Here is a 27982-nt window from a genome sequence, read left to right on the forward strand (position 1 = left end):
ACTACAGTGCTTTATTTCAGCTGAACTGTAAAACCGGTTTTCTAAACTACAACTACCGTAATAACTCGTTGGCGCGTTATCATACTGTACTTAGTACATCCTTCATCCGTGGATCCGGCACACACTATGGTGAATCTACAATAACTAGCCTACTTATGACTTTAGTGTCTGTTAGAACTAAGTCTCATTCTCTATTGGAAGGGGTAGCTCAGTATTTTAAGGGGGCGACATTTGTTAATTTTTAAAAAATTGAGTGGAGAGTAGATATACTGATAGAGGAAAACCTATAGCCCACTCCAGAAGCAGTTTAATTCAGGTCGAGGCTAGTCTGTTTTGGTGCCCATTAATTATTGTTATAACATAGCAAACATAAACGTTGTGTATGTAAGTAAGCGTGCTGATGCACGCTCGTGACGTGGAGAACAGTAAACTTTGCTTGGCCAGGGAATTTCCTTTTTCACCCCCGAGTAGTCGTCCTCGTACTTTTATTTCCACTGACAGTTTTGTAAACTATTGATCCTCGCTTTCAGCTGTGCATCATTGAGGTAGAATGAACTGCACGTCGAGCAACTTTTACGCTTCTTTCGTGCTCTCCAAACTTCTCGTGTGCATCATAACTGGATGATGCACGCTTCGTTTGAGTTAAATCTTCATTAAATCCTCATTTTCTCTAATTTACTTCAAACTGACTGATTTCTCATTCTTTTTCATCACAATTAAAAAAAAAATTCCACGAGACGTTTCAGTCTAAACCTATGATGATATTTTCAGACTGCAAAAGAATTCAAAGAGATAATAAGAGAATAGTCTCAAAACGTATGAAAGACGCAGCATTCAGGTATATCGCTCCCTTAATGGGAGGTTGGTCGTGTCTGTCAGCTAGCGGAGACCAATTACGACATACGCCTATAGTGAAGTTGGACAAATAAACTATCAACATTAATAGGGTGGTTTCCGATGTAGTGTGGAGAGTAATCAGGTGTTGGTGTTGGTTTCATTACGGTTTGGGCTGAGTAGTCCAATTGGTAAGTAATTGATTTGGTTTTGGTTTTACTACACTCAATTGAAAACCACGCTAACTGGTAATTATGAAATAAGACGTAACCAAGTCACACTTTCCGCATTGGCAGTTCGGACATTGAAGTCAAGATAAGTGTTATTTTACAAAATTCTTGTTGTCATCCTCTCATGAAGGGCTACACTGAAGAAGTCGTACTTTTCCTTTCTCACACACCATCATGGAGCATGTCAATGTCTGCATCTTGGCCACAGGCTTGTTCTTGCTCTGTTTCTTTCTCTGCTATATTTTCTTGGTGTTCGCTCTCCTGTCGCTGGTAAAAGAGGACATATGCTGCCTTGGACTACAAAATACCAAAACAGTAACAATGTTTTAGCAAGAATGGAATCAGCAAAAAGAGGATTTTTTAAGAATCTCTCACACTCATTTTAAAATAACCCATCAAGTTTAAGCAAGAGAAATAATAACGCGATGGTGGATTGGATATCCGTTAGTTACCCGACAGATTTTTCTCCGTTCACTGCCTTGTTCTAGTTGCTATTCTGAAGATATATCAAATTGACTTGGCTGAACCAATTTAAGACCTTTTGCGAAAGCAATTTAGTAGCCGTACATTCGAAAAGAGTCCTCAATGAAATCTTTATCTCCGCAGTGTAGATATTGATCGTCTGCCGTAACACCAAATCTGAATAGTTCTTTCTTAGTTAAAAGTCTGCCGTTCAAAAAATTTAACTATCCCTTTATTCTGAACTTGTATTATCACAAACAAACAAACTTGTATTATAACAAATAGATTCCATTTTGTCGTGCGTCTGTTCAGTAGTAGGTCACAGATGACGTCAAAATGTGGTAAGAGCAAAAAAGTGGAGTACGAAGCCATAGCCGAGTGTGTCACTGACGTTCTTCAATCAACCCTTCGAACCAGTCACTGACTTCAAAAAGCAAGCTTAGATCACGTTTAGCCAAAATAAATGTAAACATGAATGAAAAGGTAAAGCCTTCGCCTTCCAAGCCCGTTTCTACTAAAAACTGTTTACATAACATGCTTTCTTTCAATTGGGTCTTTTTCTTACAAGTTATAATCGTCTTTGTGATACACCCACCATATCACTTCAAAACAATACGCTTTCCATTTATTTATTTATTCCGGTCATTTATTTTCAACTCGGTCTCACGTCACATCAGGTTAAAACCTCTTTAATAATTTCCTCTCTATAGGGGGGTGTAAAACACTCGCTATATTCGAGTGGTGGTCACTCGGCTTAACGTTTCACGTTGTCAAAGGAGGTAAAGTCTGACTGAACTAAATAGACAACGGGTAAAGTTGGACTGGCAGGTCCTCAGTTTAAGATAACACAATTAGACGTTAAACATTACCAACTGAAACTAAACTTACGATAGTTTGTTCCTCATCAACTCTCGACACAGAGCTATCATCAAATGAGTACCACTGGCCATCTTTACAGTTCTTGGCATAGGCTGTGTCTAAAAATAGACAGGTAGAGTCAAACTCGGTATACTTGGGTCAATTAACGGCCGAAGCCAGTTTGAAAAACTGACTCGTCCAGCGTAAACCTTTAGTCATTTTCGAGTAAAGATATTGTTTCCCGACTCTGTAGTTGATACAATGAGGCCGCCTTGGAAATTCTCTGCCAGTCCCGACGCTCAATCAAGACCATGGATTTGAACTTCCGGCCGTATAGGGGATGTTTTGGCACGTGACTTGGTTCACCCAAGCTCACGTGAAAAAAAGACTCGCGCCACATTCACTTGAGAAAGATGCTGCGACAGCGTCGGAAGCTTGTGATCGCTAAAACATTGACTCTGCTTCGGTGTCTTGCTTCTTATTAAAGTTCATTACCAATGGTGGTCAATTTACCGCTATTAACGTGAAGTTGATGATAAGATACCAACGGACAAGTGAAACGCTTTTTGTCCGTTGACGCAGCGCAACAGTTTCTTTATAAGTTACATGTAATGCAGTAGACACCCGCATATAAGAACAAATGGATTAAGAACATCAGGCTGAAATTTGGCCCATAAAGCACCATATATATATGAACCAGTTCAGCCTGATAAACAAAACATGTTCTTATATAAGAAGGGAGAGGGTGTCGGAATAATAAAAAATGTTGAAACTTATGTTACATTTCTACTCGTTAATGTTAACAAGTGTACCAGCTGACAGATTTTTATTTTATTTATTGATTTACTGGTTTATTTACTTACTTATTTATTTATAATAAATATGCTAACTAATAAACCCCTAACAACATGTTATGTGTAGTATTTCTGAATCAAAGTTTAAGAACATATTAAGAACATCTTCAGACTAATTTCTCACTAAGCACCCGATAAATAAGAACTAGATCAGTCTGAACCCCGAAATCATGTGTTCTAATATGCGGGTGTTTACTGTAACTTTGCTCAAACACTGCATACCTCTGCAACCATTATTTTATTTCTCGAAAAAAAGTTTTTTTTCTTTATTACTGGTGATACAAACGTAAACTTACAATGCCCGCCTCCCATGCCTCCATAGTGATTCTGTAGACAAAATTATATCAAAATATCTTTAAAACGCAATACCATAGATATAGCAGTCTCGCAGATAAGTCAACTGAAAGCTATGAACAAGTCACATCACTGTGGAATAATTAGAATTGCTCGAGCCGGAAAGGACTATTGGACACAATGCAGTTACACTCCTTTAAACAGCAATCAGTGGGGTGATATCAACAGGCCGACAAGCAGTTATCAGAACCTAACTTCCACTATCAACTTAAGAACCATTTGCTTGACAGAAACTTATATTTTTGATATATTTATCTAATCCATGAAGACAACTCATACTTACTGATACTGCAATCAACTTGTAAATTGGACGAGGCTGATCCTTATTAATCACATACTCAGACATATCAAGGCTCCTAAAATCAAAGTTGAAATCAGCGTCCGATAAGGTGGTCTTTATTTAGATGCACATACGGTTGTGCGTCACTTCAGAAAAGTCATGTGTCGTGTCTTTTGTGTGCGTGCACGTGCGACTAATGTAACAAGTTTTACGTCACATTCTTTTGACGTTAGCGGGGCCGCTGCCGTGTCTTTTGGCATGCATGTGACATTCTTTGGAACAAGTCCATAGCCAGCCTGACCAAACAGATGTGGTTGAACGCCCTTCTGTATGATGCCTGGTCCTCAAAGGTGATTCGAATTTGTGATAGTAATTGGACCGAGTGGAGTACAATGCAGGAAGTAATAGGGCGAGTAATTTCAAAATCGGACGAGCTGGTAGTCCGTGGCCGATTTCAAATTACGAGCACGATTACTCCCTGAATTGTACGACGCTAGGTCCAATTACTAATTAATCGCATCAAAAACAATTTCGAAACAAAAAGTCTTTTGAACACTTTGTTTGAGTGAAAACGTCAAGTAAGCTATAAAAACTGCAGTAAAGATTAACAAAGAAGCCGTAAGAGCGCACGTAATTGATGTGTGAATGACGTAGTTATCAAATTATAAAACCTTGTAATTGGATACCTTAAATTCCACACCCACGTGATCGAGCTCTGATTGCTTGACAGTTAGGCGCGCGGAGAACCAATCACAATCGAGATATTTGTTTTTTACGATAACTGCAGAAATGTTCGCGCCCTCATTGGCTAATTTTCATTGTCAATACGCGGACAGACACATGAATATATAATTTACGCGATGCGTCAACGAGCGAGAGCGGAGAATTTGACAACTTGTTATTGTGAAAAAACAAATTGACGTCAGTTTTTCATTCGTCTGTCCTGTTATCGACAATGAATTGTCAAAGTAGTCTGCGGATCCACAGCTACTTTGACGAAATCCGTGATCAACAACAGGGTAGACGCATGAAAAACTGACGTCAGTTTGTTTTAAAAATAAATACGATTAGTAAATAAGCTTACGTTTGCAGAGTTCATATCTCAATAGATTGTTAAAACTTTTAATGTACAGTACAACCCAACATCCACATGGTATAACTTTCCAACAGAAATAAACTACACGCACCTCAAAGGAAAGTTAACCAATGTGTCCAGCTTATCTCGCCAGAAACTTTAGGAAAACAAGAACAAAACCATGTCAGAGACCTAGAAAATATACCAAGCTATACCAAAAACACTATCCTTCTGGATTTGAAGCAATTTTAATTAAACTTTAAGTTCAGTAGTTTTATCTGTAACAATTACACTAGAAAAGAAATAGACTTCTAGTATAAGTATGTATAAACACATTCAAAATCAAGGTCCTGGGGCCCGTTTCTCGAAAGCCTTGAAAACTATTCAGGACCGCAAAGCCATTTTTAATTAATCTGTAGAGAGGTGTATACGCCCGAAAATTGTTGTATGAATGGAACCTCTATTCACATTAAGAATATGTGAATAAAACAGCTCTGTAGTTGTAAGGTTTGAGATTTTGCTATGGCTTTCTGGGTGCGAAAACTTTTCGGGTCCTTCGGGTAACGGGTCCCTGGTGACACATTAGTCAGTGATGCACACCTGTTGTATGAGAATCGCTTTAGGTGAACAACAAGGATTCTGGGAAGAGACCAAAGGTCAAACTTCTTAGTGGCCTGTTGATGTTTCTTACAGGATGGACAATACCTGAAGAGGAAATAACAATTACACTGAAATGGATATCAGTGCTAAAGAAAAAGGTTGACTTCATTAGATCTACAGTCTATAGATCTGCCAGTATGCCTTTCAAAACATGTCTGGCTTCCTAAGTGCGAGAAGCTTCTCCCTACATTTCTATGCTAGTTTTGATTTCAAATTTCGCTTTCCCTTAAACATAAATGCAACTTTTCATCTATAACATAAAAATGTTATTACTTGAACGACGTTAATAGTAAAAACCTAAATTCCCTAAAAGCAAAATCAGTCTAAAAATACAGTAGGAAACTGTACATGAGTCACGGTTGAATCAAGAGTCTACTTTAGAACTGAAATGTCTGCTTTGGTTCGGGGGTGTTTCAGTTATATGGGACGATCTTTCTACACGACTCGCATCTCAGTTAGGCCACTGAGTCGATAGCGTAGAAAATACTTTTGGCCATCGTAGTGGGAGCCTACATGGTAGCTTTGGCGACCATTAAGGATATCCAAATGAGTGAGGTTCATCTCCAATAATGATGCTGTTCTAATCATTCTGTAGTCTGGCATATCTAGAGTCCCTACCAATATGATCCTGCTGCAACTCCCCGTTTTTGGCTTTCCCTGTTGAAATGAAGCTTAACCCCATGCATAGCTAATACGTTGTCACGTTCCAGGTTCAGTTGTTTTAATTTCCTTATAAAAGCCAGATCCTGTAGCAACTCTTCTAGTCCTGCACCCTGTTCAGCTCCTTGCCACTTCTGCACCCAGGAAAATTGTGTCCCCCTCCACTGCGCTGGCAAATACTTACAAGTTGGAAGCAATCCCCTATAGAAGATTGTGTTCCTAGAACTAATGTTACCACGGCCCCGCCCCGTGGACCAAGCTGTATGTTTGTCGTTATGCGGTATACTGGGTAGAGTTTAATAGCTTACCAGGGATCATTTTCTCCAAGCTTCTCTTTCGACAGGAACAGGTCAATGCAATCATTTAGGCCAATGCCACTCTTCTTCTGTGCTGGCTTCTTGCGCACACTTTCATGCTCTTCGGATTCCTTAGAAAATGGTACTGCATTAACCGGTAACTGGAGGTTTTGCACCCAACGGAGTTTGCACTCATCAAGTTTGCACCCACTTCGACTCAACTACCTATCAAGTTCACCCCAGATTAGTGGGCATAATAGACCCTTTTCTTAAATGGTTGCCAATTATAAATTCTATTGTAAGTATTAAAATTAGTCTGACTAACCTCATTTTTGAGTTGATAATTCAAAAGAATTTTTACTCCCAAACAAGTTTAGTGACGCTAATTTAAATGCATACAAAAGAATTTTAAAATTGGCAGCCATTTATGAAAAGGCTCTATGAAATAAAATCACACAAAACATGTTTATTTCTCGTTCTTTAATCTCGTTCTTTAATCCATTGAACTATAAAAAGGTGGAGGCGAACTCAACACTTTAAGATGAGTACAGGGGTGCAAACTCGGTGGGTGCGAACTCGATTGGGTGCCAAACAGGTAGCATTCCATCAGCCACAACATTATTACAACCACTATCACTATTATTATGCTCGTTGAAAACAATTGTGACCACATAATTTACATCCAATGCTTATCTCCAGTATCCCTCGAGGCTGACCATTTTTACCTGCTGATAATCTGTTCAGCTCAGTATGATGTCAAAACTGTGAACAGCACTTGTAAGAAGGGACTGGTACCTACGAAGATCCCTTTTGTAATGATATTGCAAAATTTAATGCAACTGATTAAAAACAACTTGACTGGCCAAGAAAATTCACTCGGCTATTATCCCTTAAAGCCTACGAAGACTCACAAACCTCTATTCATATGGTCATGGACTTATCACACTAACATTAGGCCTGACTGTGGCTCTTAGACCTGTAGCCCTTTTAAGTGTTATCGATCTTGAACATATGGATCATGCTAGAGGCAAACAAGAGACTTAAACTGATAACGACTGCCCTTGTTCACTGAAATTACCAAGGAACAAGAACAAAAACATAAACAATGTTCAAATATTCCCATTTGGTATTGTTATAAGTAAAGACAGTAACAAAAATCGATTTTAGATTAGCTTACAAGTTCTCAATAGAATTACCAAGAGGTTTAATCTCTTAGCATGTGCTTTCATCACTAGAAATGGGTAATACAGGTATTACATAGTACTTATCTAGAGCTACTAAACAATTGGATTAAAAGCTCGAGATTTCTATCGGGTGAAAGTTGACGAGGGCACAGTCCGAGTCAACTATCACGCATAGAAATCGAGAGCGAATAGTCTAATTATTTTAGTATGAATCTACTAGTCGTTCAAAACTTTATCTAAATCCTCTTCATAGACACTTGGAAAACGCCAAGAAGCAGCTGTCATTTTGTTAACAAGGGCACACTGCTACGCTACTTACTATCTATCACACAATAGATAGTGAGTAGGGTAGCCAATCAGAGAACGGTATTCGTGATAGAACGCTAGCAGATTTATACTAAATTGTTTTATAATAAGTTCCCTGGTTTTAATCAACCCCATTTACATTCTGTTAAATTCGCCTTTCCGTTTCCTTCAGATTTCCAACATAGTGTCGAATTTCCCCACCCAGGAGTGAAGATTCCATTAATCTGAGATATTTCGTGATACTGTATATCCAAGTGCATTATTGTCATATAAGAATTTGGTACCTCGGCCAGTTGATCATTATAGCATTTCTCCTTGACCTTTGAGTCCCAGTCAAGAGCAAGAAAACAACGTCCTTCAAATCAAAGACAAAAAAATAAATGTCAGCACAATGCAGGATTGCAGCAAGACTAATGACAGGGTATTGTGAGATATCAGTCAATTTCAAACATGACAGTTCTCCAATCAACCGACTTCTGTAGCCGAAGTAAACGCAAGAACTTTTGCATTGATTTGCTAATGTCTCACCCAAGCAGGAATGCTACATCTGATCATCAAGTGCCAATTTCTGCACCAAATTTAAATGATACGAGAGTTGAGAGTATAGAATGATATACCATAAGAGATAACATATATCTTGACAAAATAAGGAATTATGAAGAAAGAGCTACATCAGTGTATGCTGGTAATACATGTATGTGTCATTTGTTTGTGAATGCAAATACCCTGGAAGATGTGGATGAACTGCCAGAGTAAAACTTGTCTATTTAGATGACGCAAAAAAAATAATAAAAAAAAATTCAGGGCAGTGCTTATTGACTAAAACGAAGACCAAAAAGTAAAAATTCAGTTTCCTTCAAGAGAAAATCGTCAGGATGGCTAAAGGAGACCCTCAATTGTACCTGTGCCTTTGAATCACTGCTGGATTGCAGCCATGCGTAGTAATTGTACCTGTGAGTTGTTTAAGAGGCTTGCCATTATCTTGCAACGCCTGGATATCAGTACTGCCATATGAGTTGACTAGAGTCAAGTTGAAAAGATACTTGCACGCCTTTCCCTTGCACTGATTGTTCACTATATTCTTTTGGCTTGAGCTGTCATGATCACTATTTTGTGAATCGATGTTATCATCCTCATTTTCATCTCCCTGCAAGTAAAGCAAATCTTTTGAAATGGCATCAAATTTCATTCAATTAAAGACCTGTATGTGTTTTGAACAGAGGAGAGCTTCTTTTAGCTTCATGTGAAAAGGGCAAAAATATTTCAGTGAATGATAAACGGTTTTTGGTTGGTTGTGGTATGGTTACTTTGCTGGGGATAGGAAAGGAATTGCTGCCATGACTGTTATTGACTGACGGTTATTTCAGGCAGCTACCACTTGATCTTAAATCGATAATTTTGAAAATTAAACATATTTAGTATTAACAATGACATTCTTTACAAAATTATTTACCATGCTCAAAACGATAAAAATATTTAAGAAGGAAAAAAAAGGCTAAATGGTTACGACTTAAAAAGTCATCTTCAAGGTGAAGAGAATGTACTTCTTGTTGCAGCTGGGATTTCATTCCTGGACAAACAAACTTTTAACAATCCCAAGCTTGTGAAAGGGCCATGTTTGAGTTTCTCAAGGAATTTGCTGGCTTAAGGAATGAAACTGCTTGTCACACAGTTGGGGGACAGGCTTACAGTGTTGACAAAGGGTTTGAATCCTTAGCAATGTACATTGCCTTAATTTCACATTGTCTCGCCGCTGTGAAAAGCGAAGAACACTTTCTTGATATTTATACTCCCATCAGCAGATGAAACGTTAGAGACCAGTGCTGTTTGATATGAACAGTGTTGTTAATACTCTCACATGTCCTGTGTATTTCACCTCATTAGACAGGCCCCAAAGTTCAAGGAATTCATTCATTCATTGAAGAGTACAATTTCACTTTATTTGCACCACGTTTTCAACCATTTTACTAAAAACTTAATTGCAGGAACATTGCCTGATAATTTAGTGAGAGGACACTGTGTTATTTTAACCCCTAAAGGTATCTCTATTAAATGAACAGCATGCTGAAAACTATCGAGATAATTGAATGCAGTTAGTCCAGTAAAAATTAAATCTAGTCTAAAAGGGTGTGAAAAACATAGATGCTGAAAGGCTATTTTGAAATCTAATAATTAAGCCTGGATATTGAAATAATTCGTATTACTTATGACAGCTTTTGTTTCGCTTGATGAACGACGAAGCAACTTTTGAAGGGATGGCCAATCGTTTACATAGAGATTCAATTAGTTTTGGCCATTACATTACATTTCATTACTGTATGCCAATTAACAATGACAATCGTTTAATCTAGTCATACTTTTTTTTGGCAACGAAAATTGTGTAGCGGTGCAATCACTGGGACATGTTTAAAATTAAGCTAAGTTGCATGTAGCAATCACCACATAGCTGCGATTTCATAACCATAACCAATGATCTACGTGTAGTAGTCATTTTCTGCACAAAATACGCTTTTTAGCATGCAATGAAGTTCTTCTTCGTCTTTCCGAGCCCAATCGGACGCAAAATTAAATATTTATTTGTAACGCAATAAAACACCTGGTATCGACCTAGTTAGACCAATAAATTAAAACAAATCATTAGCAACCTAGACAGAGGAGAATCGGGTCTGCATTTCTGGGGTTAGTTTTGTAAATTCTAGTTTTCAGGTTTTACAATGTGGGGAATACATTTCGTGGAACACCAAGTAAATCACAGATCACAAATAACTCACTTCCTTGAATTTAATACAACATCTGCAGTCTGGAACATTCCAGACAGCGTAGTTGATTGTTTTGAGATCTTAGTTTTCAACACACCCAAAACTCCAGGAATTTATGGGTTAAAGATATGAAGATGCAGTAACTCACATTCACATGTACATTTTGAGTTGCCTTTTCCAATTCTTCACAATCCTCATTTTCACTGCCTTCATTCTTATCTTCATTCATTTCAACATCTGCAAAACAACAGTGAAGACAAACAAACTGTAGCATTTTATATCACCATAAAAATGTACAATTTTTAACTACCATTTGCGTCCATCCATGAACCCTCACCTGCTTCAATTTCACCTTCAATTTTGCTCCCTATTCCTTCATCTTCCTCCGGAACACTGACAAAGCGTCTGAATAGAAATAAAAACAAAACAAGAACAATTTTTAAATAAACGTTACCTATCATGCTTAAAGGAAGTTCACCTACCAGCAGAATGAGCAGATATCAAAAGCTGAGGATAGGTTTAATGTAACTGTCTAGGTTAGATATTAGTGACGTTTCCGTCAGATCATATTTCAGAACATCGTGCGTCAGTTTTACCATTCGTCCGTGTGCATGATCTGTTGTTGCGTTTGCGAAGTTTGTTGCGTTTATTGCGAAGTTTTGGATCCGTTTATAACTACTCAGGCGTACAGAGAGGACAATCGGTAAGCATGTTTTTACCTTTCTTAGTTTTATTTCGTCGGTTTATTTGTAATTTAGTTGTTTTTGCCTTTTCCTGCGTTCGTGTGTTTATCACATCCGATTATTGTTCGGCTTTGTCATTTCGTGTCGCTTAGACTAGATATTTTACTTGTATTTTAGTTTGACGGTTTTGAGCATTGGATCATTGTAATAAAGATAATCGTTGGAGTCAACACGAAGTCTAGTGCTCTTGATCAACTTGCGGTAATCGCGCCTGGAGTCAGTTACATTTAACATAAAATTATGCCACAAAACAAAACAAAAAGTGCAGACAGGCAATATCAGTCATTGAGTACTGTCACATCATCAGTCGTCCATTCCTTTTCAACACCCTAGGTGGAATAGGGTTGCACAACAGATACATATTGCCTAGTAAAAATTTAAGTATGAGATATTTTTTAACTAAGTCATGAATGCTATATTTCAATTATTCATTAATCAAGTGGAATCAACCAAACAGGGTATGAAGTGGTTAATAGCACTCCCAGGTTCATATTCACGGTGAACTGCGTGATGCATTTGCCAGCTCATAAATTCAATGTGAAGGAAAGGGAGGGTGAAAGCGATTAGGATCAGGATCCCTGACAATGCAGACTAGGAGATGAAATCTGAAGACATCAAGAGTGATCTATGCGAACAAGTGCGTTTCTTAAGCAAATAATGGTCAGTTTATTTTAAAACATTTAACTCAGGAGGACTTAATTTAACTTGTGAAGACTTCTTAGCATTGCACCAGCAACGGCATTTCTGTTTGACCTATACTACTGTCATGTTGAACATAACAGATAATTTTCTGTTTTGAGACAAATACATGTATGCACAGACAATTACAAAAAACTTCCTCACTGTTATCTTCTGCAGCTGTAACAACTTACTTCATTCTTTCCATCAAGATGTTGTACAAAGTATTGAAAGTTAAGTTTTTCTTTGGAACAGAAACCATGAGCGGAAGTCCAAACAAAGCTTTGTTTGAGCTGCTGTAACTATAGCTGGTCAGGCGGGCTCTGTAAGAGCGAATATCAACAGTTACATGTACACATACTGGATAGATATAACGATTAATGACAAATTATTCTTTTCCTGTCACTGTACGAGTAGGAAAATGCTGATATCTGATTTGTTCTTGGAGTGGTTGTTTTTTTCCCCTGTCTCTGACCAAAGTCATTGAGTAGTGATTTATTCAAGAACTGAACTCAAATTGGAACGAATATCCTTCTCCTCCTTAAAACTTGTTGGCCCACGTTCACTTGGAGCAATACAAAACTCTCATACTTTGTACTCTCTCTGTGATTTTCATCCTCACCAAAATAAAATAAATAAAATTTCTGTGACCAAATAAATACAAAATGTCAAATTTAGCAGCTTCTGGCCTACCAATACGGTCAGATCTTTTCCACCCATTCATTATTAGAATTACGTTTTCAACAAATGTTTCTTCTTCATAAGGAAAAACATTGTTGAGATCACAGTGACCCCATTAATGTTTCTACCAGCCTTTGATGGTATTAAATCAGCCATTTTAAATTATTTCAATTTTCCCTAACTTTTCTTCAAAGTATAAATTTTCCCTGACTCAAACTAAAATTCCCTGACTTTTCCCTAATCTTGAAGAATTCTTTCCCTGACCATTTCCTGACCTGTAGCAGCTCTATATGAACATGTACAATACTGCTAGTTTTCTAACACACCTGGCAAAATGAGTGTTACTAAATTTACCTTTTCTCTCTTTGGTAAACAGGAAGAACAACAAAATCACCTTCATCAGCCTCAGATTTACTGTGTGATAATTCATAACTAAATAATAACAATGAAATATCATCATTTTACAAAAATGTGTTATTAGGGTCAATATAACATTAAACTTTGATGCTCATCCAGATTGTACACGTATTCTTAAAGAAACTTATCGATATGATATATTAAAATTCAGCAACATTCACTTGCTATAATTAGGTTGATTCATGCATTTATACAAAAACTCATCCTTGCCACCAGGGTTTTGTCATAATTCCCTTAAAGACAACCATTAATATCATTGACAACACTAAGAACTCTCATGCATGCCACCTATGTACCATTTCTAAACTCATACCCCGCTGTAAATTTCATAATGTCATGATGCTTAATTGCCATGCACTTATCAGAACAAGTAAGCATTGGGGGTAAATCAATGCTTGCAAAAGATGAAGTGGGCCAGCCAATGTTGACCCTCCTAACACCACACAAAACAATAAATACCACTTACACAAAAATGTCATCCCTGTCAAGAATCTGAGTCAGTGACTCAGTAAGTGAAAACACCTTGTGAAACCTGTGATTATACACATCTGTAACCACCATCTGCAAGGTACAGTGTCCATATGATTTAGTTAACTTTATCACATACAGGGCAAAATTACTGCCATCAGTCAGAAAACAAATTGCAGACATCAGTTTGCAAAAGGTTCTCAACAAGAAAAATCTTCAGTTGGATATTCTTCCCATATTTTCCATAATTACTAAATAGAACAGCCAAGTTAGATCAATTTTCATATAAATTTTAAATAAATTCCTATGTTAATGAGAAGAAAGCCATGTAATGTAAACACGTACATGTATTGTTCGATACAACTGGATACACAGATGCAGCGAAAAGGTTAATATAAAAATGCTTGTATGCATGCAATGGTACATGTATATTAAAGTTAGTCTTGCTAAATAACAGAAGAGTTAACCTTGGTAAGTGCTGTTTTAAAACATCAGCCACATTAGAATATATACACAAGAGACACAAAGCACATGTCTAACCTTGTCTCTGGGGATGTTTGTTTCTTTTGTCAGAACAGCCAGTAAGTCAGCAACATTACCCATCTTTGGCACAGTCAATTTATACTGAAACAGAAACAGAAATGAGATACATGTAAGATGTTGTAACATACAGCCACATTGATTTATATCCATTTATCACGGTGAAAGAGAAACTCACCAGTATGGGTTTTATAAGAGGATCACTCCGTACAAGGAAAACATCAAGGCTTCTCTCCTTTTTGACTGGCAATGGCAAAGACAGGTAGCAGAATGGGTCAAATGTGACAGAGACCTTGAGAGACAAAATATGTCACTTGGTTACAAAAAAATAATTATTCAGTGTATGTTATAAAATTTTATAACACTTAAAACATTGTTCCATTAAATGTGTTTAGTTAGTATGTTACTTTTATGCACCAATTAAAGCAAATGAATTTAGGGCTGCATTGTTGGCTGCATTGATACGCTTTCCCATTGACAATACAATATGTACACTGTACCTCAGCCACTGGCCACAAAACAATGCATGATACTGATATTTAGCCACTTTGATTGTACGCAAACAAGGCTGTACAGTTGACAACTGAAGCACCCATTTTGTTAAAGGCACCCTTTGTGAATAGTTTGAATAAGACATGAATCAAGTCAAGAAGCACTGACTGTATGTTGTTTCTAAATTTTTATGACAAATTGCTTCACAATGAACAAAATGAAATGCTTTGGCGATGACTTGTTACAGTTACTAGGACTGAAAATTTCCATTTTCTCATTGGTTCATTAATGTAATCATAATATTGCCGTATCATCTTCACCTCTTGGTATTCACATCATGATGAAAAATCAGTCCATTGGTATACTGTCACAGCCCTAGAAATGAGTTCTAGAACCATGTAATTCAACACCAAACTGACACAGTGACTACAGTGTACTGGATCATTTTATAATGAAATTCAAGAGTTTCATTGGTTTAACCATCATGGCATATGAGCAACAATACTGTACCATGCTCTACAATAAACAATTATTGGATGAGGTTTTTGTGATATCCAGAATAATCAAGGTTGAGGTAGGGGTTATCAGCCGCAGCCTTCGGCTTCAGCTGATAACCCTTACCGAGACCTTGATTATTCTGGATATCATAAAAACCGAATCTAATAATTGTTTTATTATATGTTAAACAAAAAAAATGGAAGTCATGTTTTTGCTTCTTTACTGACAACACAAAGCGTGCAAACTTGACATGATTACCCGTGACCTTGAGTGTCCTTGACATGATTATTGTATAATCTGCAGAAATGACGTCACAGGCGCTGATTTCGAAAATTCACTGTACGCTTTCGGCCAGTCAGAAAAGAGATAGTGAGTTCAATGTATAATGAATGTGGTAAGTGTGTTCATAATGTTTGGGGGCATTTTTATTTTTATTTTATTTTAGTTTGCTATATTTTGTTTTTTTTAATAAAACAATTGTTCCAGTTATGCTTGTTGGATATGAGATGATTATATATTTATTATTATTATTATTATTATTATTATTATTATTATTTTTACTATTACTGTTATTATTATTATTATTATTATTATTATAACGCTTGCAGAGTATAATTATGTAGGTAAGCTATTGAAATTTTTACAGAAATTATTTTAGGGAAAAAACTTGAGGAACGACAGAATTTCTGAATTTTTACCAGATGCATGTAAGATTTAAGTTTGTATCAAAAACTAGTCAATAAAGTTTAAAAAAAAAAAATTAAAAAAGGAATTCTTATTATTATTTTTGGCTCTACATGCCTTGTTGACTATCTATCATCTTGTGTCCAATGCCTGCTCATGGAATAATTGTTAAATATGACAATGTGATAAGGCACCACAGCGACTTCAGAGGCAAGAAAAGATTGGCATAGAATACAAGCGGTAAAGTAGAGCACTTGGAAATAAATGAATCAACTGTTCCAAACAGTCTAAAACATGATCAAACTATATTTGTATTTCCAGTTTTAATTTGTCACAAGAACTGACCTTACTGCAATCTGGGCAAACCAATGTGGATTTAAAAAGTCCATGGAATATATCAACAATAATGGAGTTATTTCTCTGCATGTGATTTTTCCAAGACTCCTCTGCAACAACCTAACAATAAAACAAATTAATATACATGTACATGTCACTTAAGTACTTTCACAGCTCTGATAACAACTCTGAAGCAAAGGACTTGACTAAAACTGTAGGCAGCAGCAGCTGGGTTTTCTTGTTATTGAGGAGAGTGGGGAATTTCATTGGTACTTGTCACCCCCAGTAATTTTTTCAATTTTTATTCGTATTTAAATTAATATTTCTTTGATTTCTTTTATTGTCAAAACTTATTGGAAACAAAATTAATGTTACCTAAAAGGTTCTTATAAATTATAAGTAAAAAATAAAACAAATAGGGTTTTCACCATTCATATTACACTGATTACAGCTGTGGTTCAAATATCTCAAGTCATCAAAGCCACTTGAAAACACAATTTTGTCCCAAACTTTATTTCTCGTGGTTCCACGTTTACTAATAACTTTAACAAATGACAAACATTATCAAACTGATATGAGGTCTCAATATAAGGTCTCAAACAAAAAAAATAATCCACTAGAGAAAGGATAATGAGTGATTTAGAGGTTAAGAGGTTAAGTTAAGGTTTCTTAATCTACACGTATAGTCTTTTTTCTACTAAAAGTATGTTATTAATCAGGATGATGTAATGAAGATAAAGGAGGACATTTAAGTTTTGTGCCAATTTAGAGATGATACAGAGGTCAGTCTCGACCACATGTAACGAAATTTTGTATAAAGACCAAAAATACAAAGAAACTTACTGCATCAGGCCTTCCATCAGCATCCTTTACTTCCACATAAGGCTTCTTTTTCACACGGTTTAAATCCTCATGAAGCCCATCCAACAAGAATGCAAGAAGTTCCTGAGAATCTTGCTGTTGATAGCCAGAAAACTGAGGTGCAAAACGTCCCACTTGCATTTTGAACTGTCTTGGTGCTACTGAACTATATTGTTCATTCCAGATCTGATTAAGGAGACCTGCATAAGCATTGGCAATTTCACCTCTCATTCCTAAAGGGTTATTGCAATTCAGTTCCTCTTTGTATTTACTAGCTAAAAAGTATTCAGTCAGAGGGACACAGTTGCTTAAACACTGAAGGGCAGAGTTCATGAAACATGTATTTCCGAGGTTTCCAAGTCCTGTTAGCCCTGGCAAGGCGGTACTTGATCTTAATCCACCATATCCCCAGGAACTTCTTGAACTGTAACTGCTGTAGAAATTTTTAAAAAGAACATTCTATTACAAGTGTGCACAGACTTAAAACCTCAAGTGAGCATTTTAAATCAGGTTGTAAACTGAGTGTTAACCTGCAGACTGATTTTCCTGCTGTGAAACTAAACATATGCTTAATCTGACTTCTTATCTAAAATCAAATTTCATAAACAACATCAATACTGATTAAGACTAATAATAAGGTTACAATGTAACTATCTAGAAATTATATTCAGCAGCTTGATATTCCATTTTAAAAGCAAGCAATTGCTAGTCTAGTCAAAATATTCTATAGTAATTATTATAGTATCGCATATATCTTAAAACCTTCAAAGCAAGACATTAAGGGGTGGCGAATGGTAAATGCGAGACTTTGTGAGACTGTGAGACAAGCGTTTTTCTTTGTGAGCCCGAAACATTTTGACTTTTTAGATTGCGAGACCGAGACTTCAAAGCGCTTTGAGTGCGGGCACGAGTAGTTCAGATTCTTAAAATTCTAGTCCCAGATTTAGTTGACAGCTAGAATGAACTTGTACAGCCTTATGCCAGCTTCTTGGAACTGACTGGAACTGGAAATTCGATTAAAACACATTACCTTATGATATCCTAGGGAAAAATAACTGTTTTTCTGGCGCCAAAACGGACGTTGCGGTAGGTTTTGTACCTCTTTGTGGAATTAAGACAATTTAGGAGAAGTTAGGATTCAATTTTTCTCAGAAAATTTGTAATTTGCTTCATTGAAATTCAATATCAAGTGAAGCAGGAAGACGTCATTTATAAAAACAGATAAAGGAACGAATTGGGACTTCGAGTTCGAGACCCTTAGCCTTGCGAGACTCCGAGACAGCTTCGTAGAAAAATCGAGACCATGAGAGGCACATAACCGCTAAAATACAAGACTGCGAGACCTGTGAAATTCGAAGAAAATTTTACGAGACTCAGAGTTTTCAAAGGACCATTCGCCACCCCTACATTAGGCCACATGCTGAAGTGTGCATGGAGCATAAACAGAAAAAAAGTGTTGAAAACACATAACCACAACTCTAAAATGCCCAGATTAAATAAAGACTTGGTCTCCTTAGAAAGACCACAATTAATGTAAGTTTAACAGAGGACTAGTCATTTGATGTCCTTGAATTGTCTTTATGCTGAGAAAGTTATGCTGAATAAACAAAAAAAACTGTACAAATCAAGCTCAGAGAGGGTATTTGAGTGTGATATAGATATTACTTCATGCTATTGCTCGTGGCTTTTATCTTTTAGAGCCTGTCTCCAACCTTGTTGTTTATACGTTTAACATAAATGTCCGTACGAACATGTGTACCTGATGCAGAGTAAAATATCCTGGTCTATCCATTTCATACATTATTATTTCATTGATTCAATACAAAAAAATAGTTAACTCACTAGTTGCCTCAGATGATTTTTGACTTACTGAACTTGCATTATTCCAAAAAGAATTACTAAGGACTACCCCCAACACACACACACTTTCTCCCTGCAATCACCCTTTTTATCAAGACAACAATGAGTCCTCTTCTTTCAAGATATTCTCCCCTAGTCCCTGTTTAAAAAAGCCAGACAATTTTGAGACTTAATATATGCTTCAAAGTTGCGAAACTTGCAAAGTACCTTCAAAGCAAATACTACGACCAATAATGAAAAAGTAACAGATAACTGGAGGCAACCCTCACCTGTAGGAATTTGAAGATTGACCACTGCGTTCAGTGCTTGATGTCACCTGTCAAGTAGAAAAAAATTATGCCAAATGTAGTGAAACCACATTGATGTGCAGTAGCTGTGATTCAGTTGTCTACCACATTCCAATTTCAGAATCACCAAATTTGGCACATATTTGTAAACAAGGGATAAAGGGGTGTAATGGATTACAAAAGATTGACCAGTAACAGACACAGAAAAATACCTGTGCAGCGCTTGAAATAGAAAGAAGAAACGTCACTCAATTCATTTCTAAGAGCTCTCCAAATTTACGGAAGATCGCAGGGTACAGAGTGCACATATATTTCAATTTTTAAATTAGAGAATTTTGATGAAGTTCTCTCATTTACATAGACTTAATGTTTCTTGCATTGGACTTAGTAATTTATATATAATGAGTTTTTTCAAAAGGCCATCAGCTAAGGCTACATGTAAAATAAGGCTAACTATAGTAAGTATACTCCATCCACAGACAAATGGAAGGCAGTAAATTAACCAATCAAAGCAAACTTTACTAAGTTATGTTCAGATAAATTTTTCAAGAAACTTACAGATGAAGATGAAAAAGTACTGAAAATAATAGAAATAAAGTAGACAGTTAGTTCCCAGAAAACTGCTGCTTCTTTGGAGTAGAGAGAAATAAACAGATACAAAAAGTACACAGATGACCTACATGTACAGACAACACAGAGTTAAGGACATTTTCAAATTACTAATTTAAATACTCAATTTTAAAGGAGCAGCTATGTCATGAAATAGGGAGCTTAACCAACAACAACGATGATGCCAAGGACGACATCTAGTAAACAATGAATTTATATTTTACCTGCAAAATTTGCGTTTGTCTAGATCTGTTCAGCACGCCAATGGCTCTAAAAACGTGCTCGGGCTAAATGTGCAATGACAGTGTTCAATTCCAAATGGAAATACGAAAAATTAGCCATCCTCGTCCATGTTCAGTAGACAGTGCAGAACTTGGTCATTTCACGTTGTTATTTTGCAGAGGACAGCAAAGAAATGTACAAAGACTTATAATGGACGTGCACAGCTATTGTTTTGCTCATTAAACCTTTTGTTCGGTAACGCTCTCGCTGCTGTCGTCGTTGTGGTTTACTTAAGCTCCCTAACGAGGAGTGCATTGGGTTGTGTTCTTGGGCAAAATACTTTACTCTCCATAGTGCCTCTCTCCACCCAGGTGTATAAATTGGTACTGGCAAATTTAATGCTGGGGTTAACCCTGGGACGGACTAGCATCCCATCCATGGGGGAGTAGAAATATTCCTAGTCACTTCATGCTACAGAGACTGGGATAAGCTTTCGCTTGATTGGTCACTTGGCTTGTATGCAGATTACATGCTGTATGTCATGAAGGGTGTAAAAATAACCAAAGGCTATATTGTCAGGTTCATCAAGTGTTATCTACCTGAGTAAACTTCTCAAATCTTAACCATCTTTGTTTTGTTCTGGTTTATTTTTACTTATTTGATGTTTTTCAACCCTTCATTACACTTCAACTGGCAGGCCAGGAATACACCCAACATCCCTAGGCATTTTTTTTCCAAACTTCCCAGGCCCACTTATGATCCTTCCAAAGGAAACAATTGCAAGTTGTACACAAGTTTTCAGTTTTGACTCGGACCAGGTACCTTTGTCGTGCTTGATGTTGCCAAGTACCATCCTCATTCTTTTGGTCTAGAATAAGTACCTGAAATAATTATACAAACAGTATGAGAAAGTGGGACAACAGATGAGCTTGATAATTTGGAAAGGTATGTAGAAGGTTGGTGGGACCAGTCTTGTAAGATTCAAGCCCAGCATAGACGATGTTTTGAACCCTATTGTATGTGTTCTAGATAACCACCAAGCAGTGTTATCAATGCAGTGAAGATGAGGTACCATTAACGATTAGAGCAGTTTTCCATTGAGTGTCATGAAGCCAAAACCAAACCAATAACTTACCAGTTAGAAGACTACTCAGGGGTTGTTTGTGTTGTTTTACACGTTTTTTACTATAGTAAACTATAGTTGTATGTTTATTCATAAAAAACTCCAAAAATATCTTGATTCAACATCAAATTAGATGATGTCATTAACATGTTCTCATTGCTTCTTTAAAGATTCCATGTTGTCATGCATCTGTTCAGTAATTGATCACAGAAAACATAAAACTGTGGTAAGAACATCTGTGTGACACTCGGCTACCAGCTTGTGTATCAATTGTTTTCAATTTTACTCTACACACATTTTGCCCTTCAGGCACCCAACTGTGTAGACTTGGGTGCCCAGAAGTCAAGCTTGGTAGCCCGAATGAAAAAAAATTAATTAATTATAACTACCTAATAACATTATTAATTAATGTATGATAACCGATTGACCCTCAAAAAAAATGTCTTGCATTGTTTCTAGGGTATTTATCCTATGTACAAATGCCAAAGATAAAAGGTTCACATGTAATTTTTTGTTATACTGTTGTCAAAAGTCCGTAAAGAAAAACAAAATTTACACTTTTGTTAGAGTTAAAATGGTTGACATATGTAGAAAAATTAAGTCCTTTTTTCCTCTTTGCCCTCTATGCTTCTGACAATTTAGTTCACATTCTCCCTCAATTAGGGACTTTTCATGCACATTAATTACAAACCACACGAACTAAGAAGACTTTTTGTTAATGCTATACAAAGTATACAAGGAAACTGCAGTCCGTATCACTAAAGGCCAGTGCTAAATGTACACATTGAGCTGAGCCATTGAATGACCAATGTTTTTACTTCACAGATGAATTTAAACATTCTAAATTGAGCCATTTTGCCTCGTAAACTTTAATACAACACCATAAATGAAAAGAGGGAAAGACAAATTATTGTGAGACATCTCTAAGTTAAACCTTGAAAAGGAGGTCGCCTGACCAGGCAACTAGGCATGTTTTTCTTGTCACCCGAAGACGGAAGCCAGTCACCTGAGGCAACCGGGTGCTGCTAGAGCACAGCTTTGCAAATGCATGCTAAAAGCAGCACTTTTTTGACTCAATGAAAGCATAGGATCAGCTCAAGCTGTTGATGTAATGACTGAGCGAGAGAAGGGAATTTACATTTTGATACTCGAAAAAAAGGAGTAAATTTCTTTCACAGTGGTTTCTAAAGAAATGTATACACTTTCCCCAAGTTCCCATTGAGTTATAGATTGAACGTTTGGGAGAAATGACAAATTTTTGAGAACACTTGCCTACAGTTTGTGTTCACATAGCATTTCTTGTTCTCCAAAACTTCTACTTGTGTTACTACAACTCGATAGAAACAATAATGGAAAATATTCTCATTTCTAAAATATTAATTAGATAGTCAAATATAAATTAAAGTTCTCATCTTAGCAGGTTACTGGATAACAGCCCTTATACTATGACAAGTTTCAATGAATTAACACAAGTAAGAACTAAATTGATCTTGTATAACTCTGAGCTTTATCATACCTGTCCATGGTAAAGGCCAGCATCCTGTACAGTGTATTCCAAGTTACCAAGAAGATCATATGTGTTGCTCATGTACTTGGTCCACACTCTTGTTTCAACTTCATCCACAATATTAAATACTCTTCTCATCTCTGCCATAACATGACCTGAATGGCATTTACAAACATATCACAAACATGATGAACATGATGTACATAATGATGATGATGATGATGATGATAATGATAATGATGATGATGATGATTGATGGATTGCTTGAAAGGCTTAGGCTATGAAATGCACTAAATTCAGCATGTTTTTGTTCCATCAAGTGAAGGCACAGGAACTAAGCCACAAACATTTGTCAAGCAGGAAGCAATTATTATAAAGCTCTGTTATGATTGATGGCAGTCTTATAGCAATAGCACAATATCATACATAGCTGATTTTTTTAATGTTCTTCTCTCATTTCAGGCTCAGCAATAATTTATCACTAAAATTAATGTCAACCTTGACTTTGTTACAGTGAAAGTTAACCAATTATACCCCTCAACGTTCATGACATAGTGTTATTATAAAACAAAACACCAGGATCTACATGTGCAGTAGCCTCATATGCATTGCTACATGTATGCATCTTCCTCCCCAACAAAGTCCACTGAAATAGACAGCTATTTATGTAGCCCAGTCACAGTGCATTTCTGAATCAAGGAATGAACCTTTTTACCCACATAATTTTGCAAGAGACTTAAACGGATACCATGATGGTTTTTCAGTGAGGACATGGACATTAAAACCATTGATCTAAATCCTTATCAGCAAAAAGCTAGTCAGAGCATTCCATGATGAAGAAGACGGTCATATTTGCATGCAGATATTCTTCTGACTAGTACCTTCCAATGGAAGCCTGCTAGGAAGTCTGCTTGAAAGTTGAGAAATGAATGAAAGACACTTAAATATCGCATGGCCTTTCAACGGGTGTGAGACATTTACAATATTCTGCTTAAATCCTCAAAAAACTACATGTATAGTGTATTTCGGAGTGAAGCAGATGGCATTTTTGTACAAAAAATCTACAAACTCAGGCTGGATTACGATAATTGCGTCATTTACTTTGAAAGCATTGCCGTTGACATGATACACAACAGTAAACCTTGTAGATATCAGCCCAATACAGCCTGCTTAGTTAATGACTGGCTTTTTACGGTGTAAATTATGAATCAGCATGGTGCACCGATTAGCTTTAAAATAATCTCTGCATGATCTCCAGTTGATCTTTAGGAGCAAAGGCAAAGGAATGTGCTGTTTGTTTCAGCAGAGGTTCAATGAGGAGGAGAGATTTCATGACAAGCCATAAGGATGTCGGCATAGGAGACTACATGTACAGGCATATTGCAGTTCGTCAATTATTTACTGCTGTCATTGTTAGTTAGTTAGTCAATGCCATCCTTGTTGCTAGTGTTAAATATTGATCAACTTCCTATGGTTTCTAGAGTTTGATTCAGCCAAATGAAAACACACACAAACAAACTACATTTCAACATAGCAACCACATAGCAAGACAGGGTCCCCTTTTAAACTTGCATGCTTAAAACCACTGACAATACATGACATTTGTGAATCAAATGCATAGGATTTGATTTGTCTGGTGGCCAGGATTGTTGTGCACCATTGGTCTGTTTAGTCTTGACTTTGGTCTACCAAAGCTAATAAGCCAGTAAAAAGTATGAAGGCATGATTTACAGTATCATCACATCACTCCACTGTGACGCCACTGCAGTGCTCTACCAACTGAGCTTTCAAGCCACAGGTCAGTTTGTGAGTAGCTCCCAGTTGGCTTGATAGCTCAGTTGGCTGATCACTGCACCAGACCGGTGTTGCAGAGGTCATGGGTTCAAATCCTGTTCAAGCCTGAATTTTGTTCAGGCTGTAATTTCACAGCAGCTTAAGCTGTATCTAGATCTGCGACGATCAATCATGTCTTCATAACTATCTCCACAGTTCAAATATATGATCTTTCATACATTCACTTCTAGTAAAAAGCGCCACATAACAAACTATATACATTACACTTACAGGAAAGCAGCAAGTATCACCAACTAGAAACAATCATGTGATCTTCATGAAATTTCAAGAATTTATTTCATATACAGTGTAAATCAGGTATCAAGACCTACCAACAGTGTCTCCTTTACTAAACTGCCTTGTGACCACGGTCTTTGGATCAGAGTGTTGGCAAAGTTTGAATTGCATCAGGTACACCTCAACTTTGCAGCTTTTGACATACATGCCATGTTCCACCACCTTCCTTGGCAGAGCCTGCTCTTCTGAAATCACTCCATACCATGAGACAAGTTTAAACCAGGCATCTTTGGGGACCAAATTATAATCAAGCTCGTCAATGAGGTGTTCCTTTAAAGCAGTGCCATCAGCTGAAACAAGATTGTAAGAATGCCATGGTTCCATTACCGTACTCAGTTCTTCTCAAATTGAAAATGCCGAATACAAGAAGCCAACAACAAGTGATTTTACTAAATCATTCAAAAACAATACGTTTGTCATTGGCTAAAACAGTTTTGGACTGAGTTCCAGTTGATGTTGAGAAGTTGAAACCCACTGATAATTCCATTCATCATCCTAATCATTGGAACTCATGATGTATTGTCAGGTAGTGACTTTGTTATGCAACAGTCTCGGTAATTCAAGCAAACCATCTTCAAGATGTTTCCTTGTCACTGAATGTTTGATTAAAATATTTGACATCTGTAAACACAGTCTTCCACTGCTAATAACAATTCCCATTCAAAATTTATATGGACTCATATACATATCTAGTAATGTTCATACTAGCTATCTAAAAATATATATTACCTTTTTCATTATTTGTTTTGCTTTTATCGTTCTAGAGATTACACTGCTACTGTCATTTATGTGTTGAGAGAAACTGAAAACTGAAAGTAACAGTTGTTTTTCTCTTTCAAGAAACCAACTTCCTGCAAAATATAGCTTCATGTGCACAAAACAAATAATTCAAGATTGTTCAGCATAAATTTGTCACACCATTTGCTATTCAATTTGTGAGGTAGTTTACTTTTAAACCAATCAGTAATAGTTATGGTACAAACATCACAAAATATTGAGAAATACATTTATGATAGGAAGAAGATTGAATCTTTCCCTCCTTGTATCAAAAATTACTAGTAGGTAATATGGTTTTCGAACCATTAAAAAGGAGCTCTTCAACAGATGTGTAAGAAAGATCTGCTAGAAAAGAAGCACGAAGTCAAGGATTGCATGTTTTTTTTATGAATGTACATGTACATGAACATGAACATGAAATATTAGGTGGCAACAATAATTACTTAAACATCTAAATTATTGCCATCTCAGAATGACATCCATTAATTAAATTGAACATTCTAAACAACTCATTAAATGTGACACTGTTAAATACAAGTATTGCCCCACCTGCAAAAAGACTTGAATTGTCAATAGGACCGGGATTATTCAACTTTTCGCCAACACCAAACTGATCCCACGTATCAAATCCAACAAACTTCTTCCATTGTTTTAACCAGCGACAATCAACAAGATACCTTCAAATTAAACATTTAAGATAACTTAGCAAGGTCCTAAGTCACAAAATAACGTTTTTGAGATTGCACTTCTTATTGCAATTTCAAAGATTAATCAAAATGGTACTTCTATAGAACAACTGCTATTAGAAGATCTGTTGCCCGTGTGCAAATGTTCATTGTTTCATTTAATCACAATTTTTTTTCAGAATCTCCTAAGCTGATTTTCTACTTAAAATGATTGTAAAGTACACTTCTGTTATGAAGATCTGCACTTGAAATTAAGAAACAATTATTACTGATCATTCTGAATGATACCAAAACATTCAATTTTTCAGAATTTTTGACAGTGACTTCTCTTTACCCAGCTGAGAGTAGTAGCAACCTCCCCTAGCATGTCAGACACCACCAAGAGGTCCCCAGGTGCACATACTGACTGGGATCACTGCATTGTGTTCTTAGACAAGGCAAATGATTACTTTAACAGACTGAACAGAGACTCCAGGATTACAAACTGGATGCTGCAGAACAGCTCTATTTATACGAAAAACAGGAAATTCAGGGGCTGTCTACAAATGAACAGCTTTTCCTGCTAAACACCAGCTGGATGTTTAGTAAGGAAGAGGTTCAAGAGAGTCATACTTTGCATACTGTTGATGGGCATCTTAATGTCTTTTGAGTAAGGAAACCGAAAATCAAGAATGCAAATAGGAAGAGGCAGAAATGTAGATGCTTTCACAGCACAAGCAAGTAATAGAAAGCTTCAGATACCATCTCTACTCATTATATTTGAAGCATATTGAAACAAATAATTATGTTTATGGCTTCACATGCAGAGTATCGGTCCAGAAAACTATAGTGGCTGAATACTGTGACTCTCTGAAAAGGCAGGAAAGTTGAATTCCTTGAAGGATGCTAAGAGGTAGTACCAGACCAAAACATCCACTCAAGACATGCAATCATGTCCCTGGCCACTAAACAATGGACCAATCGATCCACCTTATCTAAGGAAGTACATGAATTACTTTATCTTGGTGCTTCATGCAACAGGTTAAGCACTAGCAGAATGGGCCTTAGTGCAGAAATAAGAAAACACGTAATAACCACAAAAATAACCTTCACATTGTCTTGCTAGGATTTGAGAAGTGGGCGTACAAAATTTTCCATCAAGCTAGCTATTACCTTAGATGAGATAAACTATTAAAAGTAATAATTTTCACCCAAAAGTGGTCGTCCTACTCCGTCTTGCTAAAAGCCTAGACCTCTTGCGACTCTCTGATAACAAACCGTATCATTTAATCTTCACATGAATAACTAAAGTAATAGAAAAAACTGTTCTTGAATCAAGACTTAACGCCAAGTTCACTTCCGTTTCTATTCTAATACAAATTCGACCGGCTTTTGACGCAACGTTTGCTATAAAACTCACCAGATATCACCCTTAACTAACGACTTTTTCAGCTCTTCTGTTAGTTCCCTTTTTTGAGTTTCAAGGTCCACGGAATGCTCGATTGAACCACTGTGATGACTTTCAGTGGCGCCGGCCATGTTCAGTTATGCAAAGACGAGAGATATGGCGGAGGAACGACGGAGGGAGCTGG

The 27982-nt window shown here is 36.7% G+C and overlaps 1 protein-coding gene across 1 annotated transcript; it reads right to left on the reverse strand.

Annotated features, from left to right (window-relative positions):
* On the reverse strand, window positions 1–27929 carry LOC145497901 (ubiquitin carboxyl-terminal hydrolase 4-like). The gene is made up of 25 exons (XM_081477777.1): window positions 27811–27929; window positions 26275–26402; window positions 24984–25238; window positions 22828–22973; window positions 21011–21069; window positions 19916–19934; window positions 19340–19386; window positions 17193–17643; window positions 16359–16469; window positions 14518–14631; window positions 14340–14423; window positions 13798–13892; window positions 13269–13346; window positions 12428–12556; window positions 11150–11217; window positions 10961–11049; window positions 9005–9200; window positions 8338–8408; window positions 6576–6694; window positions 5548–5652; window positions 5060–5104; window positions 3876–3948; window positions 3535–3565; window positions 2415–2503; window positions 1–1361 (listed from the first exon to the last, which is right to left on the reverse strand). The coding sequence occupies exons 1-25, from the start codon at window positions 27927–27929 to the stop codon at window positions 1227–1229; spliced, it is 2856 nt and encodes a 951-aa protein (XP_081333903.1). The 3' UTR covers window positions 1–1226.
* Between the last annotated feature and the right edge of the window lie 53 nt (window positions 27930–27982).

This window comes from Orbicella franksi, chromosome 9 (genome assembly GCF_964199315.1).
Source record: "Orbicella franksi chromosome 9, jaOrbFran1.1, whole genome shotgun sequence".
NCBI lineage: Eukaryota > Metazoa > Cnidaria > Anthozoa > Scleractinia > Merulinidae > Orbicella > Orbicella franksi.